The sequence below is a fragment of the Pristiophorus japonicus genome, chromosome 22 (assembly GCF_044704955.1).
Source record: "Pristiophorus japonicus isolate sPriJap1 chromosome 22, sPriJap1.hap1, whole genome shotgun sequence".
NCBI lineage: Eukaryota > Metazoa > Chordata > Chondrichthyes > Pristiophoridae > Pristiophorus > Pristiophorus japonicus.
In genome coordinates this window covers 53,479,398-53,502,931 of record NC_091998.1, presented here as the reverse complement: position 1 = coordinate 53,502,931, position 23,534 = coordinate 53,479,398, and the positions used below count along the sequence as shown (strand labels likewise).

The following is a 23,534-nucleotide window of genomic DNA, read 5'->3' as shown; positions in this document are numbered from 1 at the left end:
ATTTGCTTTCTTAACCGCCTGCTGTACCTGCATGCCAACCTTCAATGACTGATGTACCATGACGCCCAGGTCTCGTTGCATCTCCCCTCAACATCACTCGTCCTCCATTATCATTGGGTCAAACTATCGCTATCTTACTCCATCACGAGGGGACCATGGAAACGTTACCAGAACTGACAGGTTGTACCCGTTAGGAACGATCGAACAGACTGGGACTCTTTTCTAAAGACAAAGCTGAGGGGTGAAGTGATCGAGGTCTTTATGATTATGGAAGGGTTTGACAGGGTAGACATAGAGAAGATGTTTCTACTAAAACTCGGGGACATAGAATAAGGGGCAGCCCATTTAAAACTGAGATGAGAAGGAATTTCTTCTCTGAGGGTTATAAATCTGTGGAATTCTCTGCCCCAGAGAGCTGTGGAGGTTGGGTCATGGAATAAACTTAAGGCAGAGATGACACATTTTTGAGCGATAAGGTTATGGGGAGCGGGCAGGGAAGTGGAGCCGAGTCCATGATCAGATCAGCCATAATCTTATTGAATGGCGGAGCAGGCTTGAGAGGCCAAATGGCCGACTCCTCCTATTTATTATAAAGAACATAGGAAATAGGAACAGGAGTAGGCCATACGGCCCCTCGAGCCTGCTCCGCCATTCAATAAGATCACGGCTGATCTGATCATGGACTCAGCTCCACTTCCCCGCCCGCTCCCCATAACCCCTTCTCATTTAAGAAACTGTCTATTTCTGTCTTAAATTTATTCAATGTCCCAGCTTCCACAGCTCTCCGAGGCAGCGAATTCCACAGATTTACAACCCTCTGAGCGAAGAAATTTCTCCTCATCTCGGAGTTCGGAGCAGCGGGAGTCCGGGGAGTCGGCGGAGGCCTATAAAAGGACCAACGTCGGCGGGAAGTGGGAGTTCGGAGCAGCGCAAGTCCGGGGAGTCGGCGGAGGCCAGCTGGTGCAGCTGCAGCAGGGACAGAAGGTAAACAAGAAGTAGAAAGAAATCGAAAGGTGACAGCCAAGGGGGTAAGTGATTGGTGAGTAGTTTTTCTTTTTCTTTTTCTTTTCCTTCATTAGTAGATAACCTTTATCATTGTTGTTGCCAAATTAAATTAATCTAGGGGTTAAGTCATGGCAGGAGAGCTCGGACACGTGTCATGCTCCTCCTGTGCTATGTGGGAAACTCGGACGCTTGCAGTGTCCTTGACGACTACATGTACGGGAAGTGTGTCCTGCTGCAGCTCCTGACAGACCACATTGCGGCACTGGAGCTGCGGGTGGATTCGCTCTGGAGCATCCGCGATGCTGAGGATGCCATGAATAGCACGTTTAGTGAGTTGGTCTTACCGCAGGTAAAGATTACACAGAGATAGGGAATGGGACACCAACAGGAAGAGCAGTGGAAGGAAGGTAGTGCAGGGGCCCCTGTGCTCATCCTCCTCCAAAACAGATACACCGTTTTGGGTACGGCTGGGGCAGGGGCGAGGATGACTCATCAGGGGAAGGCAGCAGCAGCCAAGTTCATGGTATCACGGGTGGCTCTGCTGCACAGGAGGGCAGGTAAACGAGTGGGAGAGTTATAGTGGTAGGGGATTCTATTGTAAGGGGAATAGATAGACGTTTCTGCAGCCGCAACCCAGACTCCAGGATGGTATGGTGCCTTCCTGGTGCAAGGGTCAAGGGTGTCTCGGAGCGGGTGGAGGACATTTTGGAAGGGGAGAGTGAACAGCCAATTGTCGTGGTGCATACAGGTACCAACAATATAGGTAAAAAACAGGATGAGGTCCTACAAGGTGAATTTAGGGAGCTAGGAGTTAAAATCGCAGGATAGCTCAGATGAATACATGGCTTGAGGAGTGGTGCAGAAGGGAGGGATTAAAATTCCTGGGACATTGGAACCGGTTCTGGGGGAGGTGGGATCAGTACAAACCAGACGGTCTGCACCTGGGCAGGACCGGAACCAATGTCCGAGGGGAAGTGTTTGCTAGTGCTGTTGGGGAGGAGTTAAACTAATATGGCAGGGGAATGGGAACCTACGCAGAGACAGAGGGAAGTAGAATGGGGGCAGAAGCAAAAGATAGAAAAAAGAAAAGTAAAAGTGGAGGGCAGAGAAACCTAAGGCAAAAAACAAAAAGGGCCACATTACAGCAAAATTCTAAAAAGGGTCAAAGTGTGTTAAAAAGACAAGCCTAAAGGCTCTGTGCTTCAATGCGAGGAGTATTTGTAATAAGGTGGACAAATTAACTGCACAGGCAGCAATTAGTGAATATGATATAATTGCCATCATGGAGACATGGCTCCAGGGTGACCAAGTCTGGGAACTCAACATTCAGGAAGGATAGACAGAAAGGAAAAGGAGGTGGGGTAGCGTTGCTGGTTAAAGAAGAAATTAACGCAATAGTAAGGAAGGACATTAGCTTGAATCTGTACGGGTGGAGCTGCGGAACACCAGAGGGCAGAAAATGCTAGTGGGAGTTGTGTACAGACCACCAAACAGTAGTAGTGAGGTTGGGGACAGCATCAAACAAAAAATTAGGGATGCGTGCAATAAAGGTACAGCAGTTATCATGGGCGACTTTAATCTACATATAGATTGGGCTAACCAAACAGATAGCAATACGGTGGAGGAGGATTTCCTGGAGTGTATTAGAGATGGTTTTCTAGACCAATATGTCGAGGAACCAACTAGAGGACTGGCCATCGTGTAATGAGAAAGGACTAATTAACAATCTTGTTGTGCGAGGCCCCTTGGGGAAGAGTGACCATAACATGGTAGAATTCTTCATTAAGATGGAGAGTGACACAGTTAATTCAGAGACTAGGGTTCTGAACTTAAGGAAAGATAACTTCGATGATATGAGATGTGAATTGGCTAGTATAGATTGGCGAATGATACTTAAAGGGTTGACAGCAGATAGACAATGGCAAACATTTCAAGATCACATGGATGAACTTCAACAATTGTACATCCCTGTCTGGAGTAAAAATAAAACGGGGAAGGTGGCTCAACCTTGGCGATCAAGGGAAATTAAGGATAGTGTTAAATCCAAGGTAGAGGTATATAAATTGGCCTGAAAAAGCAGCAAACATGAGGACTGGGAGAAATTTAGAATTCAGCAGAGGAGGACAAAGGGTTTAATTAGGAGGGGGGAAATAGAGTCTGAGAGGAAGCTTGCCGAGAACATAAAAACTGACTGCAAAAGCTTCTATAGATATGCGAAGAGAAAAAGATTAGTGAAGACAAACGTAGGTCCCTTGCAGTCAGATTCAGGTGAATTTATAATGGGGAACAAAGAAATCGCAGACCAGTTGAACAAATACTTTGGTTCTGTCTTCACGAAGGAAGACACAAATAACCTTCCAGAAATACTAGGGGACCGAGGGTGAGTGAGAAGGAGGAACTGAAGAAAATCGTTATTCGGAGAGAAATTGTGTTATGGAAATTGATGGGATTGAAGGCCGATAAATCCCCGGGGTCTGATAGTTTGCATTCCAGAGTACTTAAGGAAGTGGCCCTAGAAATAGTGGATGCATTGGTGATCATTTTCCAACAGTCTATCGACTCTGGCTCAGTTCCTGTGGACTGGAGGGTAGCTACTATAACACCATTTTTTTTTTTAAAAAGGAGGGAGAGAAAAAACGGGTAATTATATACCAGTTAGCCTGACATCAGTAGTGGGGAAAATGTTGGAAGCAATTATTAAAGATGAAATAGTAGCGCATTTGGAAAGCAGTGACAGGATCGGTCCAAGTCAGCATGGATTTATGAAAGGGAAATCATCTTGACAAATCTTCTAGAATTTTTTGAGGATGTAACTAGTAGAGTGAAGGGAGAACCAGTGGATGTGGTGTATTTGGACTTTCAAAAGGCTTTTGACAAGGTCCCACACAAGAGATTGGTGTGCAAAATTAAAGCACATGGTATTGGGGGTAATGTACTGACGTGGATGGAGAACTGGTTGGCAGACAGGAAGCAGAGAGTCGGGATAAACGGGTCCTTTTCAGAATGGCAGGCAGTGACCAGTGGAATGCCGCAAGGCTCAGTGCTGGGACCCCAGCTATTTACAATACACATTAATGATCGGGATGAAGGAATTGAGTCTAATATCTCCAAGTTTGCAGATGATACTAAGCTGGGTGGCGGTATGAGCTGTGAGGAGGACGCTAAGAGGTTGCAGGGTGACTTGGACAGGTTAGGTGAGTGGGCAAATGCATGGAAGATGCAGTATAATGTGGATAAATGTGAGGTTATCCACTTTGGTAGCAAAAACACAAAGGCAGACTATTATCTGAATGGCGGCAGATTAGGAAAAGGGGAGGTGCAACGAGACCTGGGTGTCATAGTACATCAGTCATTGAAAGTTGGCATGCAGGTACAGCAGGCAGTGAAGAAGGCAAATGGTATGTTGGCCTTCATAGCGAGGGGATTCGAGTATAGGAGCAGGGAGGTCTTAATGCAGTTGTACAGGGTCTTGGTGAGGCCTCACCTGGAATATTGTGTTCAGTTTTGGTTTCCTAATCTTAGGAAGGACGTTCTTGCTATTGAGGGTGTGCAGCGAAGGTTCACCAGACTGATTCCTGGGATGGCAGGACTGACATATGAGGAGAGACTGGATCGACTGGGCCTGTATTCACTGGACTTTAAAAGGATGAGAGGGGATCTCATCGAAACATATAAAATTCTGACGGGATCGGACAGGTTAGATGCAGGAAGAATGTTCCCGATGTTGGGGAAGTCCAGAACCAGGGGACACAGTCTTAGGATAAGGGGTAACCCATTTAGGACTGAGATGAGGAGAAACTTCTTCACTCAGAGAGTTGTTAACCTGTGGAATTCCCTACCGCAGAGAGTTGATGATGCCAGTTCGTTGGATATATTCAAGAGGGAGTTAGATATGGCCCTTACGGCTAAAGGGATCAAGGGGTATGGAGAGAAAGCAGGAAAGGGGTACTGAGGTGAATGATCAACCATGATCGTATTGAATGGTGGTGCAGGCTCAAAGGACCGAATGGCCGACTCCTGCACATATTTTCTTTGTAAATGAGTGCCTCCTTATTCTAAGATCATGTCCTCTCGTTCTAGTCTCCCCCATCAGTGGAAACATCCTCTCTGCATCCACCTTGTCAAGCCCCCTCATAATCTTATATGTTTCGATAAGATCACCTCTCATTCTTCTGAATTCCAATGAGTAGAGGCCCAACCTACTCAACTTCCTCATAAGTCAACCCCCTCATCCCCGGTATCAACCGAGTAAACCTTCTCTGAACTGCCTCCAAAGCAAGTATATCCTTTCGTAAATATGGAAACCAAAACTGCACGCAGTATTCCAGATGTGGCCTCACTAATACCCTGTATAACTGTAGCAAGACTTCCCTGCTGTTATACTCCATCCCTTTTGCAATAAAGGCCAAAATACCATTGGCCTTCCTGATCACTTGCTGTACCTGCATACTATCCTTTTGTGTTTCAAGCACAAGTACCCCCAGGTCCCGCTGTACTGCAGCACTTTGTAATCTTTCTCCATTTAAATAATAACTTGCTCTTTGATTTTTTTCTGCCAAAGTGCATGACCTCACACTTTCTAACATTATACTTGATCTTCCAAATTTTTGCTCACTCACTTAGCCTGTCTGTCCTTTTGCAGATTTTGAGTGTCCTCCTCACACATTGCTTTTCCTCCCATCTTTGTATCGGCAGTAAACTTGGCTACGTTACACTCAGTCCCTTCTTCCAAGTCGTTAATAGAGATTGTAAATAGTTGGGTCTCAGCACTGATCCCTGCGGCACCCCACTGGTTATTGGTTGCCAACCAGAGAATTAACCATTTATCCCGATTCTCTGTTTTCTGTTAGTTAGCCAATCCTCTTATCCATGCTAATATATTACCCCCAACCCCATGAACTTTTATCTTGTGCAGTAACCTTTTATGTGGCACCTTGTCAAATGCCTTCTGGAAATCCAAATACACCACATTCACTGGTTCCCCTTTATTCACCCTGTTCATTACATCCTCAAAGAACTCCAGCAAATTTGTCAAACATGACTTCCCCTTCATAAATCCATGCTGACTCTGCTTGACCAAATTTTGCTTTTCCAAATGTCCTGCTACTGCTTCTTTAAAATGGACGCCCAACATTTTCCCAACCACAGATGTTAGGCTAACTGGTCTATAGTTTCCTGCTTTTTGTCTACCTCCTTTTTTTAAAAATAGGGGCATTACATTTGCAGTTTTCCAAATTGCTGGGACCTCCCCAGAATCCAGGGAATTTTGGTAAATTACAACCAATGCATCCACAATCCCTGCCGTGACTTCTCTTAAGACCCTCGGATGCAAGCCATCAGGTCCAGGGGAAATGATGTTCTTGTGTACATGCGGGTGAGGCCAGAACTCGGGGCCATAAATATAAGACAGTCATCAATAAATCCAACAGAGAATTCAGTGAACATTTCTTTACATAGACAATGTGGAACTCGCTACCACAATTAGTCAAGGCGCATAGCAGAGATGCATTTAAGGGGAAGCTGGATAAACACATGAGGGAGAAAGGAATAGAAGAATACGGTGATGGGGTGAGATGAAGAGGGATGGGAGGAGGCTCATGTGGGGCATAAACACCGGCACGGACCTGTGGGCTGAATGGCCTGTTTCTGTGCTGTACATTCTATGTAACTGCAGGACTGCGGGGGTTGAAAGTAGTGGCCCACCATCTCAGGCCCAGTAAGAATGGCTAATTGGCCCACCTTCCAAGAACGAAGAGTGAATCCCCGGGAGTGAGTTACAGCTGCAGCCTCCTTGCCTGGCTTGGATGGTTTAGTCACAGTACCCTGGACAGCTGGGAATGCGTTTAGGGTCGATACCTAACGGAGGGGTTCATGCAGCGAACTTGCAGCCTGCAACTCACTCGAGAGCAAAACTAGAGAGTCATCTAAACAAAGAGACTGGATTACAATTTTGTCCACCGGCAGGTATCTGTTGCTCTCTCTACTTTTATTTTTAGGAAAGTATCAGATTCCCCCCCCCACTTGATCACAACCACTTGGAAACACAGGCAACTGGCACAGAGACCAACAGGAGAAAAGCAAACAAAAAAACCACCCGACTGGCAAATAGAGAGAGCAAATAATAATAAATACTTTACCGAGACTGTGTCCAGTCACCGAGATCCTGCCCTTGAAGTCCGGGTTGCGTTGCTGGAAGATGGTCAGGAGCTGGTTCATCTCATTGGCAACCGTGTCCACGATGGTCTGGCAGTAGGTAGGGCTGTTGTAGAAGAAGAGATCCAGAAGCGTCTCGTTGGTGAAATGCCTCAGGCGACTGATGCTGGGCAGCGTGATTCTCCGAATGTCCCTGAGGGGGACACAGGGCGAGAGGCTCAGCGCAAATGGGAGACACCAGTTGTAACATACGCGCCTGCGCGCTTGCTCATGGGTCTGCAGGACCAGGTCCAGGCAGTGGGTGGTCGAGGGGATCCTTCGACCCGACTGCCTGCCTCTCTTCTGCCGGCTACATTCGCGCCAGGGTGCCCCTGGAGATGGAGCACGCGGTGTCCACAGGTACGCTCGTGGCCTTCCGCGAGAGGTGGGCGCCGGAGGGACTGGAGTGCATCATCTCAACAGGGAACAAAATTTTAAACTTAATTTGATTTGACAAGGTTCCCTTTAATGTTTGCTTGTTAATTTGTGGGTTTTGGTGCCCTTAGAAAAGGGGCACTTGCTTTAAAAGTTTTATCAAAATAGCTGTAGAGCTCTTGCATTGAAAGTGGCTTAGCCAGTCACGTGATGTTCACAAGACTCCATAAAACCCCAGCCAGTTGCGTTCGGGAGATCCACGATGAGGCATGCAGTTGCGAGCCTAGTGGATTAACTGGCAATGTGTAGTGTAAATAAGGGGCTTTCGGGAGCAGGCAGGGAAGTGGACCCGAGTCCATGATCGGATCAGCCATGATCGTATTAAATGGTGGAGCAGGCTCGAGGGGCCATACGGCCTATTCCTGCTCCTATTTCTTATGTTCTCAAGAGCAATGTGTTGCTATGAATTCTTGAGCAAAGAACCCATGAAGAAAATACACTGCAGCCAGCAACGCTGACAGTTTTACCTTAACACCTTATGAATTATAGCTTGAGGAATGTCATGGTTGAGGTACATCATGGGAAATGGAACATTTTAAAGACACGGTTTAAATTTGGCACAACCACCACGCCCCGAGGATAGGTACAGGATCAGTCGGGATAAAGCTCCCTTGGCTCGGTCCTGCCCCGCCAATTCGCCCACTGCAACAGGGCGACATTTTAACTCCAGCCCTGGCTGGTCTTGGCTCCCAATTTGCGCCAAATGAACGATCTCTGGTGTGTCGCGAGTGGCCATTTTACCGCGGTGATCCCGTGACTCGTGGGTGTGAAAGGGCCCTCGCCATACTCGGGTGCAGGAGAGAACAGAAACTACGAGGGGGAAAGACAGGCCAAGGAGGTACTTGAAACGCAGTAGAAGCGCACAGGAATCGACTCCGCGCTGAGGCACACTTTGCAAGACATTCTGGTTAAAATACTCGATATATATTGGGAATCAAGGCACTCACTCATCCACACCTGTCGCGTCTCCGTGCAAGGTGCAGTACCAATTGACGGGGAGAAATTCCACCCTCCCGACCTTCTGCTCGTCTTGGGCTTTCTTGAAGTGCGTTTGCAGCAGGTTGAGGGATGCGTTGCGAAAATCATTGACTGTAACGAGCAGGAAAAGTGGGTTTAGCGACGGCTCGGGAGCTGGAGGGAGGCCCGAGGCAGAAGCGGTTGCTGGGCAACCAACACGTCGGGTGCAGCGTCCCCCCTCCCCCGGAGCGATCTGGCGGGTAGCGCGCAGGCCGCTCACAAGTGGCTCCCTCCACGACACCGCGCGGGACGTTTGCCCCACACTGAAATAAACAGGCCCCGCGCGGCAAAACAATTAGCGGGAACATCGGTCAAAAGGCAACATGTCCTTGTACGGCAGTTGTATCCCAATGCTGACGATGCAAAGATGGGAAAAGCAACGTGTGAGGAGGACACACAAAATCTGCAAAAAGGACATACATAGACAGGCTAAGTGAGTGGGCAAACATTTAGCAGATGGAATATAATGTTGGAACGTGTGAGGTCATGCACTTTGGCAGAAAAAAAATCAAAGAGCAAGTTATTATTTAAAAGGAGAAAGATTGCAAAGTGCCGCAGTACAGCGGGACCTGGGGGTACTTGTGCATGAAACACAAAAGGATGGTTTGCAGGTACAGCAAGTGATCAGGAAGGCCAATGGTATCTTAGCCCTTATTGCAAAGGGGATGGAGTATAAAAGCAGGGAAGTCTTGCGACAGTTATACAGGGTATTGGTGAGGCCACACCTGGAGTACTGCGTGCAGTTTTGGTTTCCATATTTACGAAAAGATATACTTGCTTTGGAGACAGCTCAGAGAAGGTTCACTAGTTGATTCCGGGGATGAGGGGGTTGACTTATGAGGAAAGGTTGAGGAGGTTGGGCCTCTACTCATTGGAATTCAGAAGAATGAGAGGTGATCTTATCGAAACATATAAGGTTATGAGGGGGTTTGACAAGGTGGATGCAGAGAGGATGTTTCCACTGATGGGGGAGACTAGAACTAGGGGGCATAATCTTAGAATAAGGGGCCGCCCATTTAAAACTGAGATGAGGAGAAATTTCTTCTCTTGGAGGGTTGTAAATCTGTGGAATTCGCTGCCTCAGAGAGCTGTGGAAGCTGGGTCATTGAATAAATTTAAGACAGAGATAGACAGTTTCTTAACCGATAAGGGATTAAGGGGTTATGGGGAGCAGGCAGTGAAGTGGACCCGAGTCCATGATCGGATCAGCCACGATCGTATTAAATGGTGGAGCAGGCTTATTCCTGTTCCTATTTCTTATGTTCCTATAACGGTGAAGGCGCGTGGACACTGCTCCCGCGATCAAAGCTGGTACCCCACAACATCAGATGAGAGGCAGCAGAAGATGAACTCCAACAAGAGCCAGGGGTGGGGGGTTATGCTTGAACCGTACAAAACACTAGTTAAGCCACAGCGGCAGTTCTGGTCACATTAGAGGAAAGATATGATAGCACTTGAGAGGGTGCAGAGGAGATTTACGAGGATGATGCCCGGACTGGAGGATTTTAGCTATGAGGAAAAGATTGGATAGTCTGGGTTTATTTTTCTTTGGAGCAGAGGAGGCCGAGGGGAGACGTAAAAGATCCCATGGCACTATTTTGAAGACAAACAAGGGGAATTATCCCCGGTGACCTGGCCAATATTTATCCCTCAATCAACACAAGAAGAAAAAAAATGATCTGATCATTATCACACTGCTGTGTGTGGGAGCTTGCTGTGTGCAAATTAGCTGCCGCGTTTCCTACATTACAACAGTGACTACACTCCAAAAGTACTTCATTGGCTGTAAAGCGCTGTGAGACGTCTGGAGGTTCTGAAAGGCGCTACAGAAATGCAAGTCTTTCTTTCTTAAAAGCAGGTACATGGTCTCTCACGGAGGACGACACCTCCTGCGATGTGGTGCTCATCGCGAGTGTCAACACAGATTTTGTGCTCGAGTCCTTGGTGAGGACAGGGAAGAGCAACAGATTAGAATGGTGAAGACCAGCGTTCCCCGCGGAGCGGTCTGGAGTTCCTGCGCAGGCCGCTCACCTGAGAAAACGCACATGCGCCAAAATCTCAGTGAGCCGCTCAGCCGGGTAACGGGGCCTCGCGGCCAAAATAAAAACAAATGAAGACGGAACATTGGCCAAGACTGCAGAGATATTTGCCTTTGCACAGAGGGAGCTGGCAGGCCAGCACAACTGCGGCCGAGACAGCGGACACTCACCGCACTGAATGATGCTGCGGAAGTGTATGTCGCACGCTGGTCCGATCCCATGCACCATGAACACCAAGTGGTCCACCTTCACGGGCTCGCCGACGAGGATGTCCCCGTAGGTCTGGTCCGTCCCCCTCTTCACAGTCCACGGTTTGCTGTGCTCGGCAGACGCGGAGGCCCACTCATCCAGCGCTCCAGACGGTTGGAAATGCATCATCAGCTGCGACACACGTGGGGGGGGGGGGGGGGGGGTGCGGGGAAAAGATAAAAACCGGGCAGACTTTAGACCGAGTCGCGAGGAGAGCTCCAACAACGAGCGGTAATTCCGCAGCTGCTCGAACATTGCTGGCCTTGGCTTGCGCTCTTGCCCGGGTCAGAAGCTCGTGGCCCCAAGGCCCCAGTTCACAGCCTCGAGCACCCAAGCCAATCTGGCACTTGGGTGCCGTACTGAGGGAGCGCTCCACTGTCAGAGGTGCCGTCAAACTGAGGGCCCCTCTGCCCTCTCGGGAAGCTCTGTTACCCCCTCACTGAAAAGATCCCATGGCAATATTTGGAGTTGTCCCCAGTGTCTTGGCCAACATTTGTACCTCAACCAACACCAGAGGCAGATGGTCTGGTCATTTTCCCATTACTGCTTGTGGGAGCTTGCTGTGTGCTATAACAGGCATTTGATATTCAACAGTGAATCGCCATGCAATTTCCAAATGGAGACGCTTCAACAATAGATAAATCTACACAGCGAGTGTCGAGCCAATGGGAGAATGTGATATCGTGGCAAAATAATTACAATCGAAAGGATGGAATCTTTTTTTTAATAAATATGTAAATATAATTGTCTGCCACGTTTCTGACATCACACAGCAACTACACTTCACTGGCTGAATAAAGAGCTCTGTGACGTCCCAGGGTCATGCAAGGTGCCATATGAATGCAAGTTCTTCCCTTCTTTTCATTTTTCACATTCTGCGTAAATTGGAGGTGATCGTAAACTCGGCACCAAGTCCCGCTCACCCATCACCCCGTGCTCGCTGACCTACATTGGCTTCTGGTTAAGCAACGCCTCGATTTCATAAATTCTCATCCTTGTTCAAATCCCTCATGGCCCTCGTCCTCCCTATCTCGGTAATCTCCTCCAGCCCCACAACAACCACCGCCTTCCCCCCACCCACCCAGAGATGTCTGCGCTCCTCTAATTCTGCCCTCTTCAGCATCCCCGATTACAATCGCTCAACCATTGGTGGCTGTGCCTTCTATTGCCTGGGCCCCAAGCTCTGGAACTCCCTGCCTAAACCTCTCCGCCTCGCTTTCCTCCTTCAAGACGCTACTTAAAACCTACCTCTTTGACCAAGCTTTTGGTCACCTGTACCAATTTCTACTGACGTGGCTCGGTGTCAAATTTTGTGTCTCATAACACTGCCGGGAAGCACCTTGGGACGTTTCACCGCGTTAAAGGTGCTATATAAACGCAAGTTGTTGTTGTTGTGTTCAGCTGATTTTTTTCCTTCCAAAGGCTGTTTCTGGCAACGGCCGCGATTGGCAGCGGGTTTCGGGAAAGGCAAAGAAAAAGGAAGCAGTCTGGGTTTCACCAGCTGTGACCCCTGCTGGCAGGTGTGACGGGGCAGACTCCGAGCTGCCCACCCTGCCAACACTCGCTGCCCGACCAATGCCCACACTCCAGAGTAACAGGGAACGGGTGTCACAGCAAGAGTCTGCACGCCGAAGAGTCAGGCAGCAGTTTAAACAAATATATTCGCTGCACTTTTACTGTGAAATTCTTAAATATATAGAACTGATGATGGACTATACCCTGTATTCCCTGGAACTTAGAAGGTTAAGGGGGTGATTTGATCGAAGTTTTCAGGATATTAAGGGGAACAGATAGGGTAGATAGAGAGCAGCTATTTCCACTGGTTGGGGAGTCTCGGGAGAATAGTCTAAAAATTAGAGCCACCCTTTCAGAAGTGGTCAAGAAACACAAAGGTGGTAGAAGTTCGGAACTCTCCTCCACAAATGGCAACTGATGCTGGGTCAATTGTTAATTTTAATTCTGAAATTGATAGATTTTTTTGTTCACCAAAGGTATTAAGGGATATGGGGCAACGGCGGGTATGTGGAGTTAGGTCGCAGATCAGCAATGATCTCATCGAATAGCGGAACAGACTCGAGGGGCCTGCTCCTGTTCCTACGTTCCCTGCAGTATTGCAATCTCGCATGCCCTTTGTCGTCGTGTGAGTCGTCCATTTTACCGTTCACTGCTGCTTACATCCCCCCAACCCCCGTCCATGGTGTGAATGCACACATTAGAACACACAAACATCAGCCCTGCTCCGTCCCTTGCTCCTTCTCCGCCCATAATGCCCAAAACACCCCAACAATGCCACAACAGGGAACATATGAGGAGAGATTGGATCAACTGGGCCTTGATACATTGGAGTTTAGAAGGATGCGAGGGGATCTCATAGAAACATATAAAGATTCTGACGGGACGGGACAGGTTAGATGCGGGAAGAATGTTCCCGATGTTGGGGATGTCCAGAACCAGGGGTTACAGTCTTAGGATAAGGGGTAGGCCATTTAGGACTGAGATGAGGAGAAACTTCTTCACTCAGAGAGGTGTTAACCTGTGCAATTCCCTGTCGCAGAGAGTTGTTGATGCCAGTTCATTGGATATATTCAAGAGGGAGTTAGATATGGCCCTTATGGCTGAGGGGGATCAAGGGGTATGGAGAGAAAGCAGGAAAGGGGTACTGAGGGAATGATCAGCCATGATCTTATTGAATGGCGGTGTAGGCTCGAAGGGCCGAATGGCCTACTCCAGCACCTATTTTCTATGTTTAACACCCCCCACCCCCTCCCCGGCTTGGCCCACTGCCCGCGATGGATTCGCTCGCGAAGCTGCTACAACCCCCAACACAGCAGGACCGTCACCTTTGGATTGTGCAGGACAATGAACTCCCCCGTGGGGAATTCCACCCTCTTGTTCCATTCATTGGTAGTCACGGCTTCCTTGTATGCTTGCTGTGGAGAGACAAGAATTTCGGTTCAGCCTTTCGGATATACAAGAGTCAGACTTTCAAACAGTGTTGTAAAAAAAAATATATAGACAGACCGCTGGTTAGTATTGACTCTGGTCACAATGGAAATTGGTCGAAGGATGAGAGGGGATTTTTAGGAGAACTTCCGTCACCCAGAGGGTGGTGGGGGTCTGATACTCACTGCCTGAAAAGCTGGTAGAGGCAGAAACGTTCATTGCATTTAAAAAAGGACTTAGATACCGATAAGACTACGGACTGTATTATGCGCACCTGTGATTATGCTCAGCCAGTCACGTGATGTTCACAAGACTCAATAAAACCCCAGCCAGTTGGGGTGAGGTCATCCACGATGAGGTATGCAGTTGTGAGCCGAGTGGATGAACTGGTAATGTGTAGTGTGATTGTTAAACCTTTGATTAATAAACCAACTAGTTCTTAATAGCAACGTGTTGCTAGGAATTCTAAGCAAAGAAGCAAATACATTACACGGACCAAGAGCCGGAAAGTGGGATTAGGCTGGATGGCTCTTTTTCGGCTGGCACGGACATGATGGGCCGAATGGCCTCCTTCTGTGCCGTAAATTTCTATGATTCGATGACTACTGTTCGACTGGTAGCCGCTGGCGTCAGGCTCAAACAGCCACAGGTCAGTTGCAGCCCTGGCTGGGTGCAACATCAGCCAGGCTCGGCACACTCTCAGTGTCCGCCGTGGCTCAGTGGGCAGCACTCTCGCCTCTGAGTCAGAAGGTTGTGGGTTCAAGTCCCACTCCAGAGACTTGAGCACAAAAATCTAGGCTGACACTCCCAGTGCAGTGCTGAGGGAGTGCTGCACTGTCAGAGGTGCCGTCTTTCGGATGAGACGTTAAACCGAGGACCCGTCTGCTCGCTCAGGTGGACGTCAAAGATCCCACGGCACTATTTTGAATAAGAGCAGGGACTCCCAATATTTATCCCTCAATCAACATCACTAAAATAGATTATCCGGTCATTATCACATTGCTGTTTGTGGGAGCTTGCTGTGTGCAAAGTGGCTGCCGCATTTCCCACATTACAACAGTGACTACAGTTCAAGTACTTAAATGGCTGTAAAGCGCTTTGAACGTCCGGTGGTCGTGAAAGGCGCTATATAAATGCAAGTATTCTTTCTATCATCACTCTTTTATGGCAACATGTCAATTTCCCATGTCCAGTCCTTCTTTTGGTATTCTACAGCAAGGTAGCAACTCAGCAGCCAGTATACTGTGGACTTCAATGCACAAGTCCACAAGTCCACTTCAATGCTGTGGACTTGTGCCCACCACGAACTAGGCTGATGCTTCTCACTTGTGCAACAACTGATAAACAGAAGAGATTTATAATCCCTTCAGTGTAAAGTGCTCAAAGGCCCAGAGGCTATAGTGAAATGGAATGACTCACTGCATCAACAAAAGCCAGTGGTTCGGGTAACCTTCAGTAACATACACACTGCAATAATATGTTCCAGCTTGCCCTCCAACCTCTTTTGTTTCAAATATTCCAGCTGCCTTTGTGAATGAATAGGCGCGACTGAATTTGACATTGGCAGTGTCACTGGCTGAGGACAGACTGGTTGACCGAGGGTAGAACGCGGAGAGCAAAAGGCCGAGGGAATAACGGATGTCCGGGGAGAAAAGGAGGATCAGACAAGTCGGATTTGATTTTTTTTTAAACCAAATCTGAACTCTGAAATGGAGACAGACAGATTTTTGAACGATAAGGGAGTCGAGGGTTATGGGGAACGGGCAGGGAAGTGGAGTTGAGGCCAAGATCAGATCAGCCATGATCTTATTGAATGGCGGAGCAGGGTCGAGGGGCCAAATGGCCGACTCCTGCTCCTATTTCTTATATTCTTGTGAACTCCTGGGGTTTGAAGGATTGGACGAGCTCACGGACTGAGCATTGGCAGGAGGCACTGCCGCTTGCTTGGTGCCTCCGTGAAGCCCAGTGATGTTCCCATCCACAAACGTGGGGGGGTGCAGGAAGAGGGTCTTTGACACAAAGGCGCTGGTCCGATCCCCGTACTTCACTGCGAAGGGCTGATTTTATCAATGGGCATGCCTGGGAACTGGGGCTCGAAAGTCAAGTGTGCTCGACATGATTATCTGTGAGTTACGAGCAGAAAGTGCTGAGGGACAGGCATACAGCAGATCTTCAGAATTAGGAGCAGGAGTCGGCCATTCGGCCCCTCGAGCCTGCTTCGCCATTCAATGAGATCATGGCTGATCTTCCATCTCAGCTCCACTTTCCTGCACCGTCCCCATAACCTCGCTGGCCGAATTGCTGACGTGCGTTCCTGGTGTGCAAACTTCTGCGTCCGGAGCGTGAATCGAGCAAACCTTTTTGGTTTCCATATTTACGAAAGGATATACTTGCTTTGGAGGCAGTTCAGAGAAGGTTCACTCGGTTGATTCCGGAGATGAGGGGGTTGACTTATGAGGAAAGGTTGAGTAGGTTGGGCCTTTACTCATTGGAATTCAGAAGAATGAGAGGTGATCTTTTCGAAATGTATAAGATTATGAGGGGGCTTGACAAGGTGGATGCAGAGAGGATGTTTCCACTGATAGGGGAGACTAGAACTGGGGGGGGAATGATCTTAGAATAAGGGGGCGCCCATTTAAAACTGAGATGAGGAGGAATTTCTTCTCTGAGGGTTGTAAATCTGTGGAATTCGCTGCCTCAGAGAGCTGTGGAAGCTGGGTCATTGAATAAATTTAAGACAGAAATAGACGGTTTCTTAAATGATAAAGGAATAAGCGGTTATGGGGAGCGGCAGGGAAGTGAAGCGGAGTCCATTATCGGATCAGCCATGATTGTATTAAATGGCAGAGCAGGCTTGAGGGGCCGTATGGCCGACTCCTGCTCCTATTTCTTAGGTTCCTGAATTCTGAGCTGGAATTATTTCGGACGAGGGCAGCGGGAGTGAAACGGCGGCGAGATGGGAATGGCGGCGACCGACAGTGTTGGTAACTCTGGCGGGATGCCTGGCCGCGGTGCCGATAATTAAAAGGGGCGGAGCTGGAGGAATTGGCACGTACCTCGATCTGTTCGCCCAGCTCCTCGGCGTACGGGTTGAACCGGCTGTCCTTCTCGCCCTTGGAGAACCACGTGCACCGCCGCACCTGGGTGGGGGCCTCCTGCCAGTACACGGCATGCCTCACCCGCCGGGCCAGGAACACATCGTATCGCCCGCCGTCCGTCGCCACAGCCACGTCCTCCGAATCCAACGTTTCTGCACAAGGGAGAGACATTCCTGAAAACATGACAAACAGGGGCAGCAGTCGGCCATTCGGCCCCTCAAGCCTGCTCCGCCATTCAATAAGATCATGGCTGATCCGATCTTGGCCTCAGCTCCACTTCCCCGCCCGCTCCCCATAACCCCTCACTCCCTTATCGTTCAAGAATCTGTCTATCTCCGCCTTAAATATATTCAATGACCCAACCTCCACAGCTCTCTGGGGCAGAGAATTCCACAGATTTACAACCCTCAGGAGAAGAAATTCCTCCTCATCTCCATTTTAAATGGAGATTCTGAAACTATGCCCCCAATTCTAGATTCCCCCAGGGGAAACATCCTCTCTGCATCTACCCTGTCAAGCCCCCTCATAATCTTATACATTTCAGTAAGATCACCTCATTCTTCTAAACTCCAAGGAGTACAGGCCCAACCTGCTCAACCTTTCTTCATAAGACAACCCCTTCATCTCCAGAATCAACCTTCTCTGAACTGCCTCCAATGCAAGTATATCCCTCCTTAAATAAAGGAGACCAAAACTGTACGCAGTACTCTAGGTGTGGCCTCACCAATACCCTGTACAGTTGTAGCTGGACTCCTCTGCTTTTATACTCTATACCCCTTGCAATAAAGGCCAACATTCCATTTGCCTTCCTGATTGCTTGCTGTACCTGCATGCTAACCTTTTGTGTTTCATGTACAAGGACCCCTAGGTCCCCACGACGCACTTCCTGCCTTTTCTGTGATTCCCGTCAAATTCCCTTCCTTCAGGACGGTAGGACTGACGAACCAGAAACGCTCACAGTGCTTGCACCACTCCGCCAGCATCGGGCAGGACCAAGCTTCCCATCTCCACATGTGCCGCTGTGCTCCACGCAAAGTGACAGCAAACCCGTGCAACAGTCGGGGAGTCAAGTACCACTGTTTCTTCAGGCTCGCCCCTCCCCTTGTCCCAAATGTTTTCCTCCCATTCCTGCAAACTCCAAACTTTCTGTGTGCTGCCAGGTGCGCAACCTGCTGCACACCATCGTTACACCAAAGCCGCACGGGGACATTGAGGAGTGCCCAAGGTTGGTATTCACCCTCCCGAGGTGGAAGCTTACTGGCTCGCTCCAAGTCATGGAGACCGGGCAGCGGGGTCGAGCAGCGTCCTGCTTGGCGCAGTTACAGAGACTATGCGACAGGCTGGCTTGGCATCTTACACATCGCTCCACCATTGGCGGCCGTGCCTTCAGCTGCCTGGGCCCCAAGCTCTGGAATTGTCTCCCAAAACCTCATTGCCTCTCTTTCCCCCTTTAAGAAGCTTCTTAAAACCCATCTCCTTGACCAAGCTTTTGCCCTAATATCTCCTTATGTGGCTCTATATAAATGCAAATTGTAATTACAGCTACAGCAACTTGTTCCACAGCAAGGAAGTGCTAATTTCAGTTAAGTACCAATTTCAGTTAAGTACCACGGTTTCCCCCTCCCTGGCTCCCCCCCTCCCCGCTAAACCTCCACCTCCCCCTACTCCACCAGCCACCCCTACTCCCCCGCTCCACCAACATCCCCCCCCCACCCCGCTCCACCACCCCCCCCCCCTCGCTCCACCCAACACCTCCCACACCCCCTTCCCCTCGCTCCACCAACTCCCCCCTCCCCCCCGCTCCACCCAACTCCCCCCTCCCCCCCGCTCCACCCAACTCCCCCCTCCCCCCCGCTCCACCCAACTACCCCCTCCCCCCCCACTCCACCAACCCCCCCGCTCCCCCCATCCCGCCAAAGACTCTCCACTGCCCACAATTCACAAAATCTCTGCATGCCGGCAACATGTTTCCACTAAACCAACGTGCATTCAAACCGACCGATGCTTACCGGAGCAATGCTTCTTCTCCAGCGTCAGGGAATCCATTTTACTGAAGGGAACCCAGATGGGTTTGGAGTCTTCCATCTTGCAGTAGAACCAGTGAGGCTGCACTGCCTCATACATGTTCGGCCCAGGTTTCGCCTCGGCGACATCGCCACGATGGGTTGGCAACGCCCGATCGCGTTGCCCCTCTCCCGAGCCCAACGTTCCCGGGGAATCCTAAAACATTTGAACAAAGCGTTTGCTGCATTCCAGAAGAGATTGCGGGCGGACATAATCGTGTAACACGCGCGATATGGAGCTACAAGCCCCAAGTCACAGCTGTTGGTCTGTTGCTGCTCCAATCACAAGTGATCACTGGGTATTCCACCACCACCAGCCCCACCCTCTCCCCACTTTGGTCTCTCCAGCCTGGTGGCACGGGTACTGATCCCTACCTTCGTGTGGACCTCTGTTGGACACCCAGCGGAGAGATGGATGTGGGACCTCTTGGGGAGTTAAGGGTTAATAAGTCGTACTTCTTTGTATCGAGGTGCAGCAGACTTTCCCAGACAAACAGGAATAAGTGCGAGTTATGACGTCAGCCATGAGTGATTACAGTTCAACTTTGGTGCTCGGATAATAAACATAGATGGAGGAATCCACTAACTATGGTATGGCAAGCTAATAGTTAATAAATCCTGTTCTTCAGAGAGGTTAAGAACAGTTACTTCAGCAAGTCTTGATGGAGGAAGTAGCTTTGGAGTAAACAACTACAAATGTTTACATAAGATGTAAAAGATCTTATGCAAAAGATTTGAGAAAAGATACATCATGAGGTCTCAGCTGGGACACGTACGCTTGATGGAGGCAAAATATGGTGTATAAAGGAGCAGGGTTTTCAGTAGTTCTTCAGAGTTTGAAAGATATCTGCTCTCTCTGTATACAGTTAGGCCGATCACTGCGCTGCACAGCAATAAAGTCCGTTCCTTACACTCCACCATCAAATGCTTAAGTGAAACTTGGAGTTGGGAACCAAAGAAGGAGGTTCAATGCCAACAGCCTCCAGTAAATCAACAAAGTGCAAAAGGCTATCGAACTGAATCACACAAATTTACAGCACAGGAAGAGGCCATTTCGGCCCATCGTGTCCGTGTCGGCCAACAAAGAGTTACCCAGCCTAATCCCACTTTCCAGCTCTTGGTCCGTAGCCCTGTAGGTTACGGCACTTCAAGGTGCACATCCAGGTACTTTTTAAAAATGTGGTGAGGGCTTCTGCCTCTACCACCCTTTCAGGCAGTGAGTTCCAGACCCCCACCACCCTCTGGGTGAAGAGATTTCCCCTCAAATCCCCTCTAAACCTCCCACCAATTACTTTAAATCTATGCCCCCTGGTTGTTGACCCTTCTGCTAAGAGAAATAGGTCCTTCCTATCCACTTTATCTCCGCTGTTCTTAATTTTAATAAGGAACAGGGGACATCACAGCTGGATGTGCCTTACCCACACATGCGCTCATTCCAGCTATGGGGGAGGTGGTGGTGGGGGGGGGCATTACTGGGTAGCAAGGGATGGGAAGACTGGTTGATTGTCACCCTCCTTAGTCCAAGGGCTCTGAAACACCACCGCACTCAAACACCACCGGAGTTAGATGAAGTCCTTACTACTAGGGGGATCAAGGGGTATGGCGAGAAAGCAGGAATGGGGTACTGAAGTTGCATGTTCAGCCATGAACTCATTGAATGGCGGTGCAGGCTAGAAGGGCCGAATGGCCTACTCCTGCACCTATTTTCTATGTTTCTATGTTTCTACCCCATGGAGATCAACGAGGAGTGATGCCTTATAACTTTCTCTGTTTTGTAACAGAGTCCAGCTATTTTTCTACCCCTTAAGTCGCCATTATGCACAGAAACTAAAGTGGGATTTAATACAGGGATGAAAACTTTTAGCAGACGGAATTGTCAAATGTATGTGTGTTGATATCACTCGGATGATAATCTCACCTCCCCCAACAGCTCTGAGAACCATGGTCAGATACTTGGTAACAAGTCACTCCTACTCTACAAATTTTTAAAAAAAGTACCACGATTTATCTTAAAAGCCTGGATCACTTCTCCTGGGTACAAGCCAACAGGAGTCTCAGTCGCTTCCACGCCAAAAGGGCCCCATAGGACACAGAAAGCTTACAAACATCTTCAGTCTGTGTAAATGGAGAAAGTGCAGTGAGACAGTCGTCTATTGCGTGACACATTAAAGATTTGCATTTATATGCCACCGAACATCTCAAAAGTGCTTTACAACCAATGAAGTACTTTTGGAATGTCGTCACTGTAGTAATGTGAGAAACGTGGCACTCAATCTGTGCACAGCAAGCTCCCACAAACAGCAATGTGATAATGATCAGATAATCTGGTTTTTTGTTATCTTGATTGGGGGATAAATATTGGCCCCAGGTCACTGGGGATAACTCCCCTGCTCTTCTTCAAAATAGGAGCCATGAGATCTTTTAAGTCTACCTGGGAGAGCAGATGGGGCCTCTGTTTAACATCTCATCTGAAAGAACTCCAGCAAATATGTCAAAAATAATCTCCCTTTCACAAAACCAAGCTGACTCTGCTTAATTGAATTATGCTTTTCCAAATGTCCCGCTACTGCTTCGGTTATAATGGACTCCAGCATTTTCTGAATGACAGATGTTAGGCTAATGACCAGATAATCTGTTTTAGTGATGTTGGGTTGAGGGATAAATATTGGCACAAGACCCCGGGGAGAACTCCCCTGTTGTTCTTCGAAATAGTGGCCGTGGAATCTTTTACATCTACCTGGGAGAGCAGACGGGCCCTTGGTTTAACGTCTCATCTGAAAGACAGCACCTCCGACAGTGCAGTGCTCCCTCAGCACTGCACTGGGAGTGTCAGCCTTGATATTTTTGTGCTCAAGTCCCTGGAATGGGACTCGAACCCACAACCTTCTGACTCAGAGGCGAGAGAGAGTGCTACCCACTGAGCCACACCTATCTGCCCTCTCAGGTGGACGTAAAAGATCCATGGAAAGTTCTCCCAGTGTCTGAGCCGATCTTTATTCCTCCACCAATGTTCTTAGGAAAAAACAGATCAGGTCATTTCTCTCAAGCTGTATTGCTTCGACTGCCTTCATTACAGCAGCAACTGGACCGCACTGGCTGTGAAGTGCTTTGGGATGACCGAAGGGCATGAAAGGCGCTATATAAATGAAAGTTTGTTTCTTCTTCCTTGAGCTTCAGATTTCAAATTTGAAGGATGTGTGTTAATACTACATTTAAGGACGAGAGTGGAAAAGAACAGAACTTGCCTTTATATAGCACCGCCAACGTCCTTCACAACTACCAAGCCATGATGTTATTGAATGGCAGAGCAGGCTCGAGGAGCCAAATGGCCTAGTCCTGCTCCTACTTCATATGTTCTTAAGTTGCTTTTGAAGTTAAGCCGACGCTGTTTTGAAACCAATCACAAACAGGGTAGATGCAGGGAGGATGTTTCCCCCGGGTTGGGGAGTCTAGAACCAGGGGTCATAGTCTCAGGATAAGGGGTCGGCCATATAGGACTGAGATGAGGAGGAATTTCTTCACTCAGAGGGTGATGAATCTTTGGAAGTCTCTATTCCAGAGATCTGTGGAGGCTCAGTCGTTGAGTATATTCAAGACAGATTTTTGGATATTAAGGGAATCAAGGGATATGGGGATCGGGCAGGAAAGTGGAGTTGGGATAGATCAGCCATGATCTTATTGAATGGCGGAGCAGGCTCGAGGGGCCGAATGGCCGAATCCTGCTCCTCATTCTTATGTTCAAATTCGATCAGTTGGAGTTGATCTGTTTCAGTGGTGTCAGTTTGAGGACTGGCAACTGGTCGAGACTTGAGAGAGAGAGAGTGCCAACGGATCTTTCACAGCCGCCCGAATGTGTAGATGGTGCCTCAGCTGAACACCTCACCCGAGAGGCGGCACTCCCAATGGGGCAGCACTCCCCCGGTACAGCACGGAGGCCGCAATGTTTGACTCGGTAGGCATATGCTGCCGTTGAGACAGAAGCTAGAGACGGTTCCAATTGTCCTGGCGCAACAGTCCAATGCTTCACTCGGAAGCGCGGGCAACATGACAGGTCGGAGGCAGGGACAAGGGCAGGGGCAAGATGCTGTCCTTCAATCTCCGTACCTCTGGGTTTGAATCGAGCCTCAGCCAGTGAAATGGAAATTCTACCCTGCCTGCAAGAATCTCACAGGAACTGAAGTTAGTCGGTCCAATCCAGCTCATAGTGAACATTGCCCCGAATTCAACATCGAATGGGAAATTTTTAAATTATTATTCGTTCCTGGGATGTGGGCATCACTGGCAAGGCCGGCATTTATTGCCCATCGCTAACTGCCCTGGAGAAGGTGCTCGTGAACCGCTGCAGGCCGTGATACTTATTTGTAGCGGTTTTGGTATAACCGAGTGTCTCGCTGGGCCATTTCAGAGGGCAGTAAGAGTCAGCCACATTGCTGTGGGTCTGGAATCACATTTAGGCCCAGACCGGGTAAGGACGGCAGATTTCCTTCCCTAAA

At 48.8% G+C, this 23,534-nt stretch overlaps 1 protein-coding gene across 3 annotated transcripts in view; it reads right to left on the bottom strand.

The window, feature by feature from the left end:
• The window catches only part of LOC139235038 (triacylglycerol hydrolase DDHD2-like), a 51,807-nt gene that overhangs the window by 26,059 nt on the left and 2,214 nt on the right, over nucleotides 1–23,534 (bottom strand). For 2 of the 3 annotated variants that reach the window (XM_070866143.1, XM_070866144.1), the window contains exons 3-8: nucleotides 18,988–19,198; nucleotides 16,937–17,130; nucleotides 13,778–13,867; nucleotides 10,859–11,069; nucleotides 8,580–8,721; nucleotides 7,143–7,351 (exon numbers count right to left, since the gene is read on the bottom strand). In XM_070866143.1, coding sequence (XP_070722244.1) covers nucleotides 7,143–7,351; nucleotides 8,580–8,721; nucleotides 10,859–11,069; nucleotides 13,778–13,867; nucleotides 16,937–17,130; nucleotides 18,988–19,198 — 1,057 coding nt within the window. The remainder of the gene's footprint in view (nucleotides 1–7,142; nucleotides 7,352–8,579; nucleotides 8,722–10,858; nucleotides 11,070–13,777; nucleotides 13,868–16,936; nucleotides 17,131–18,987; nucleotides 19,199–23,534) is intronic. The other variant, XM_070866145.1, reaches the window with a different exon arrangement.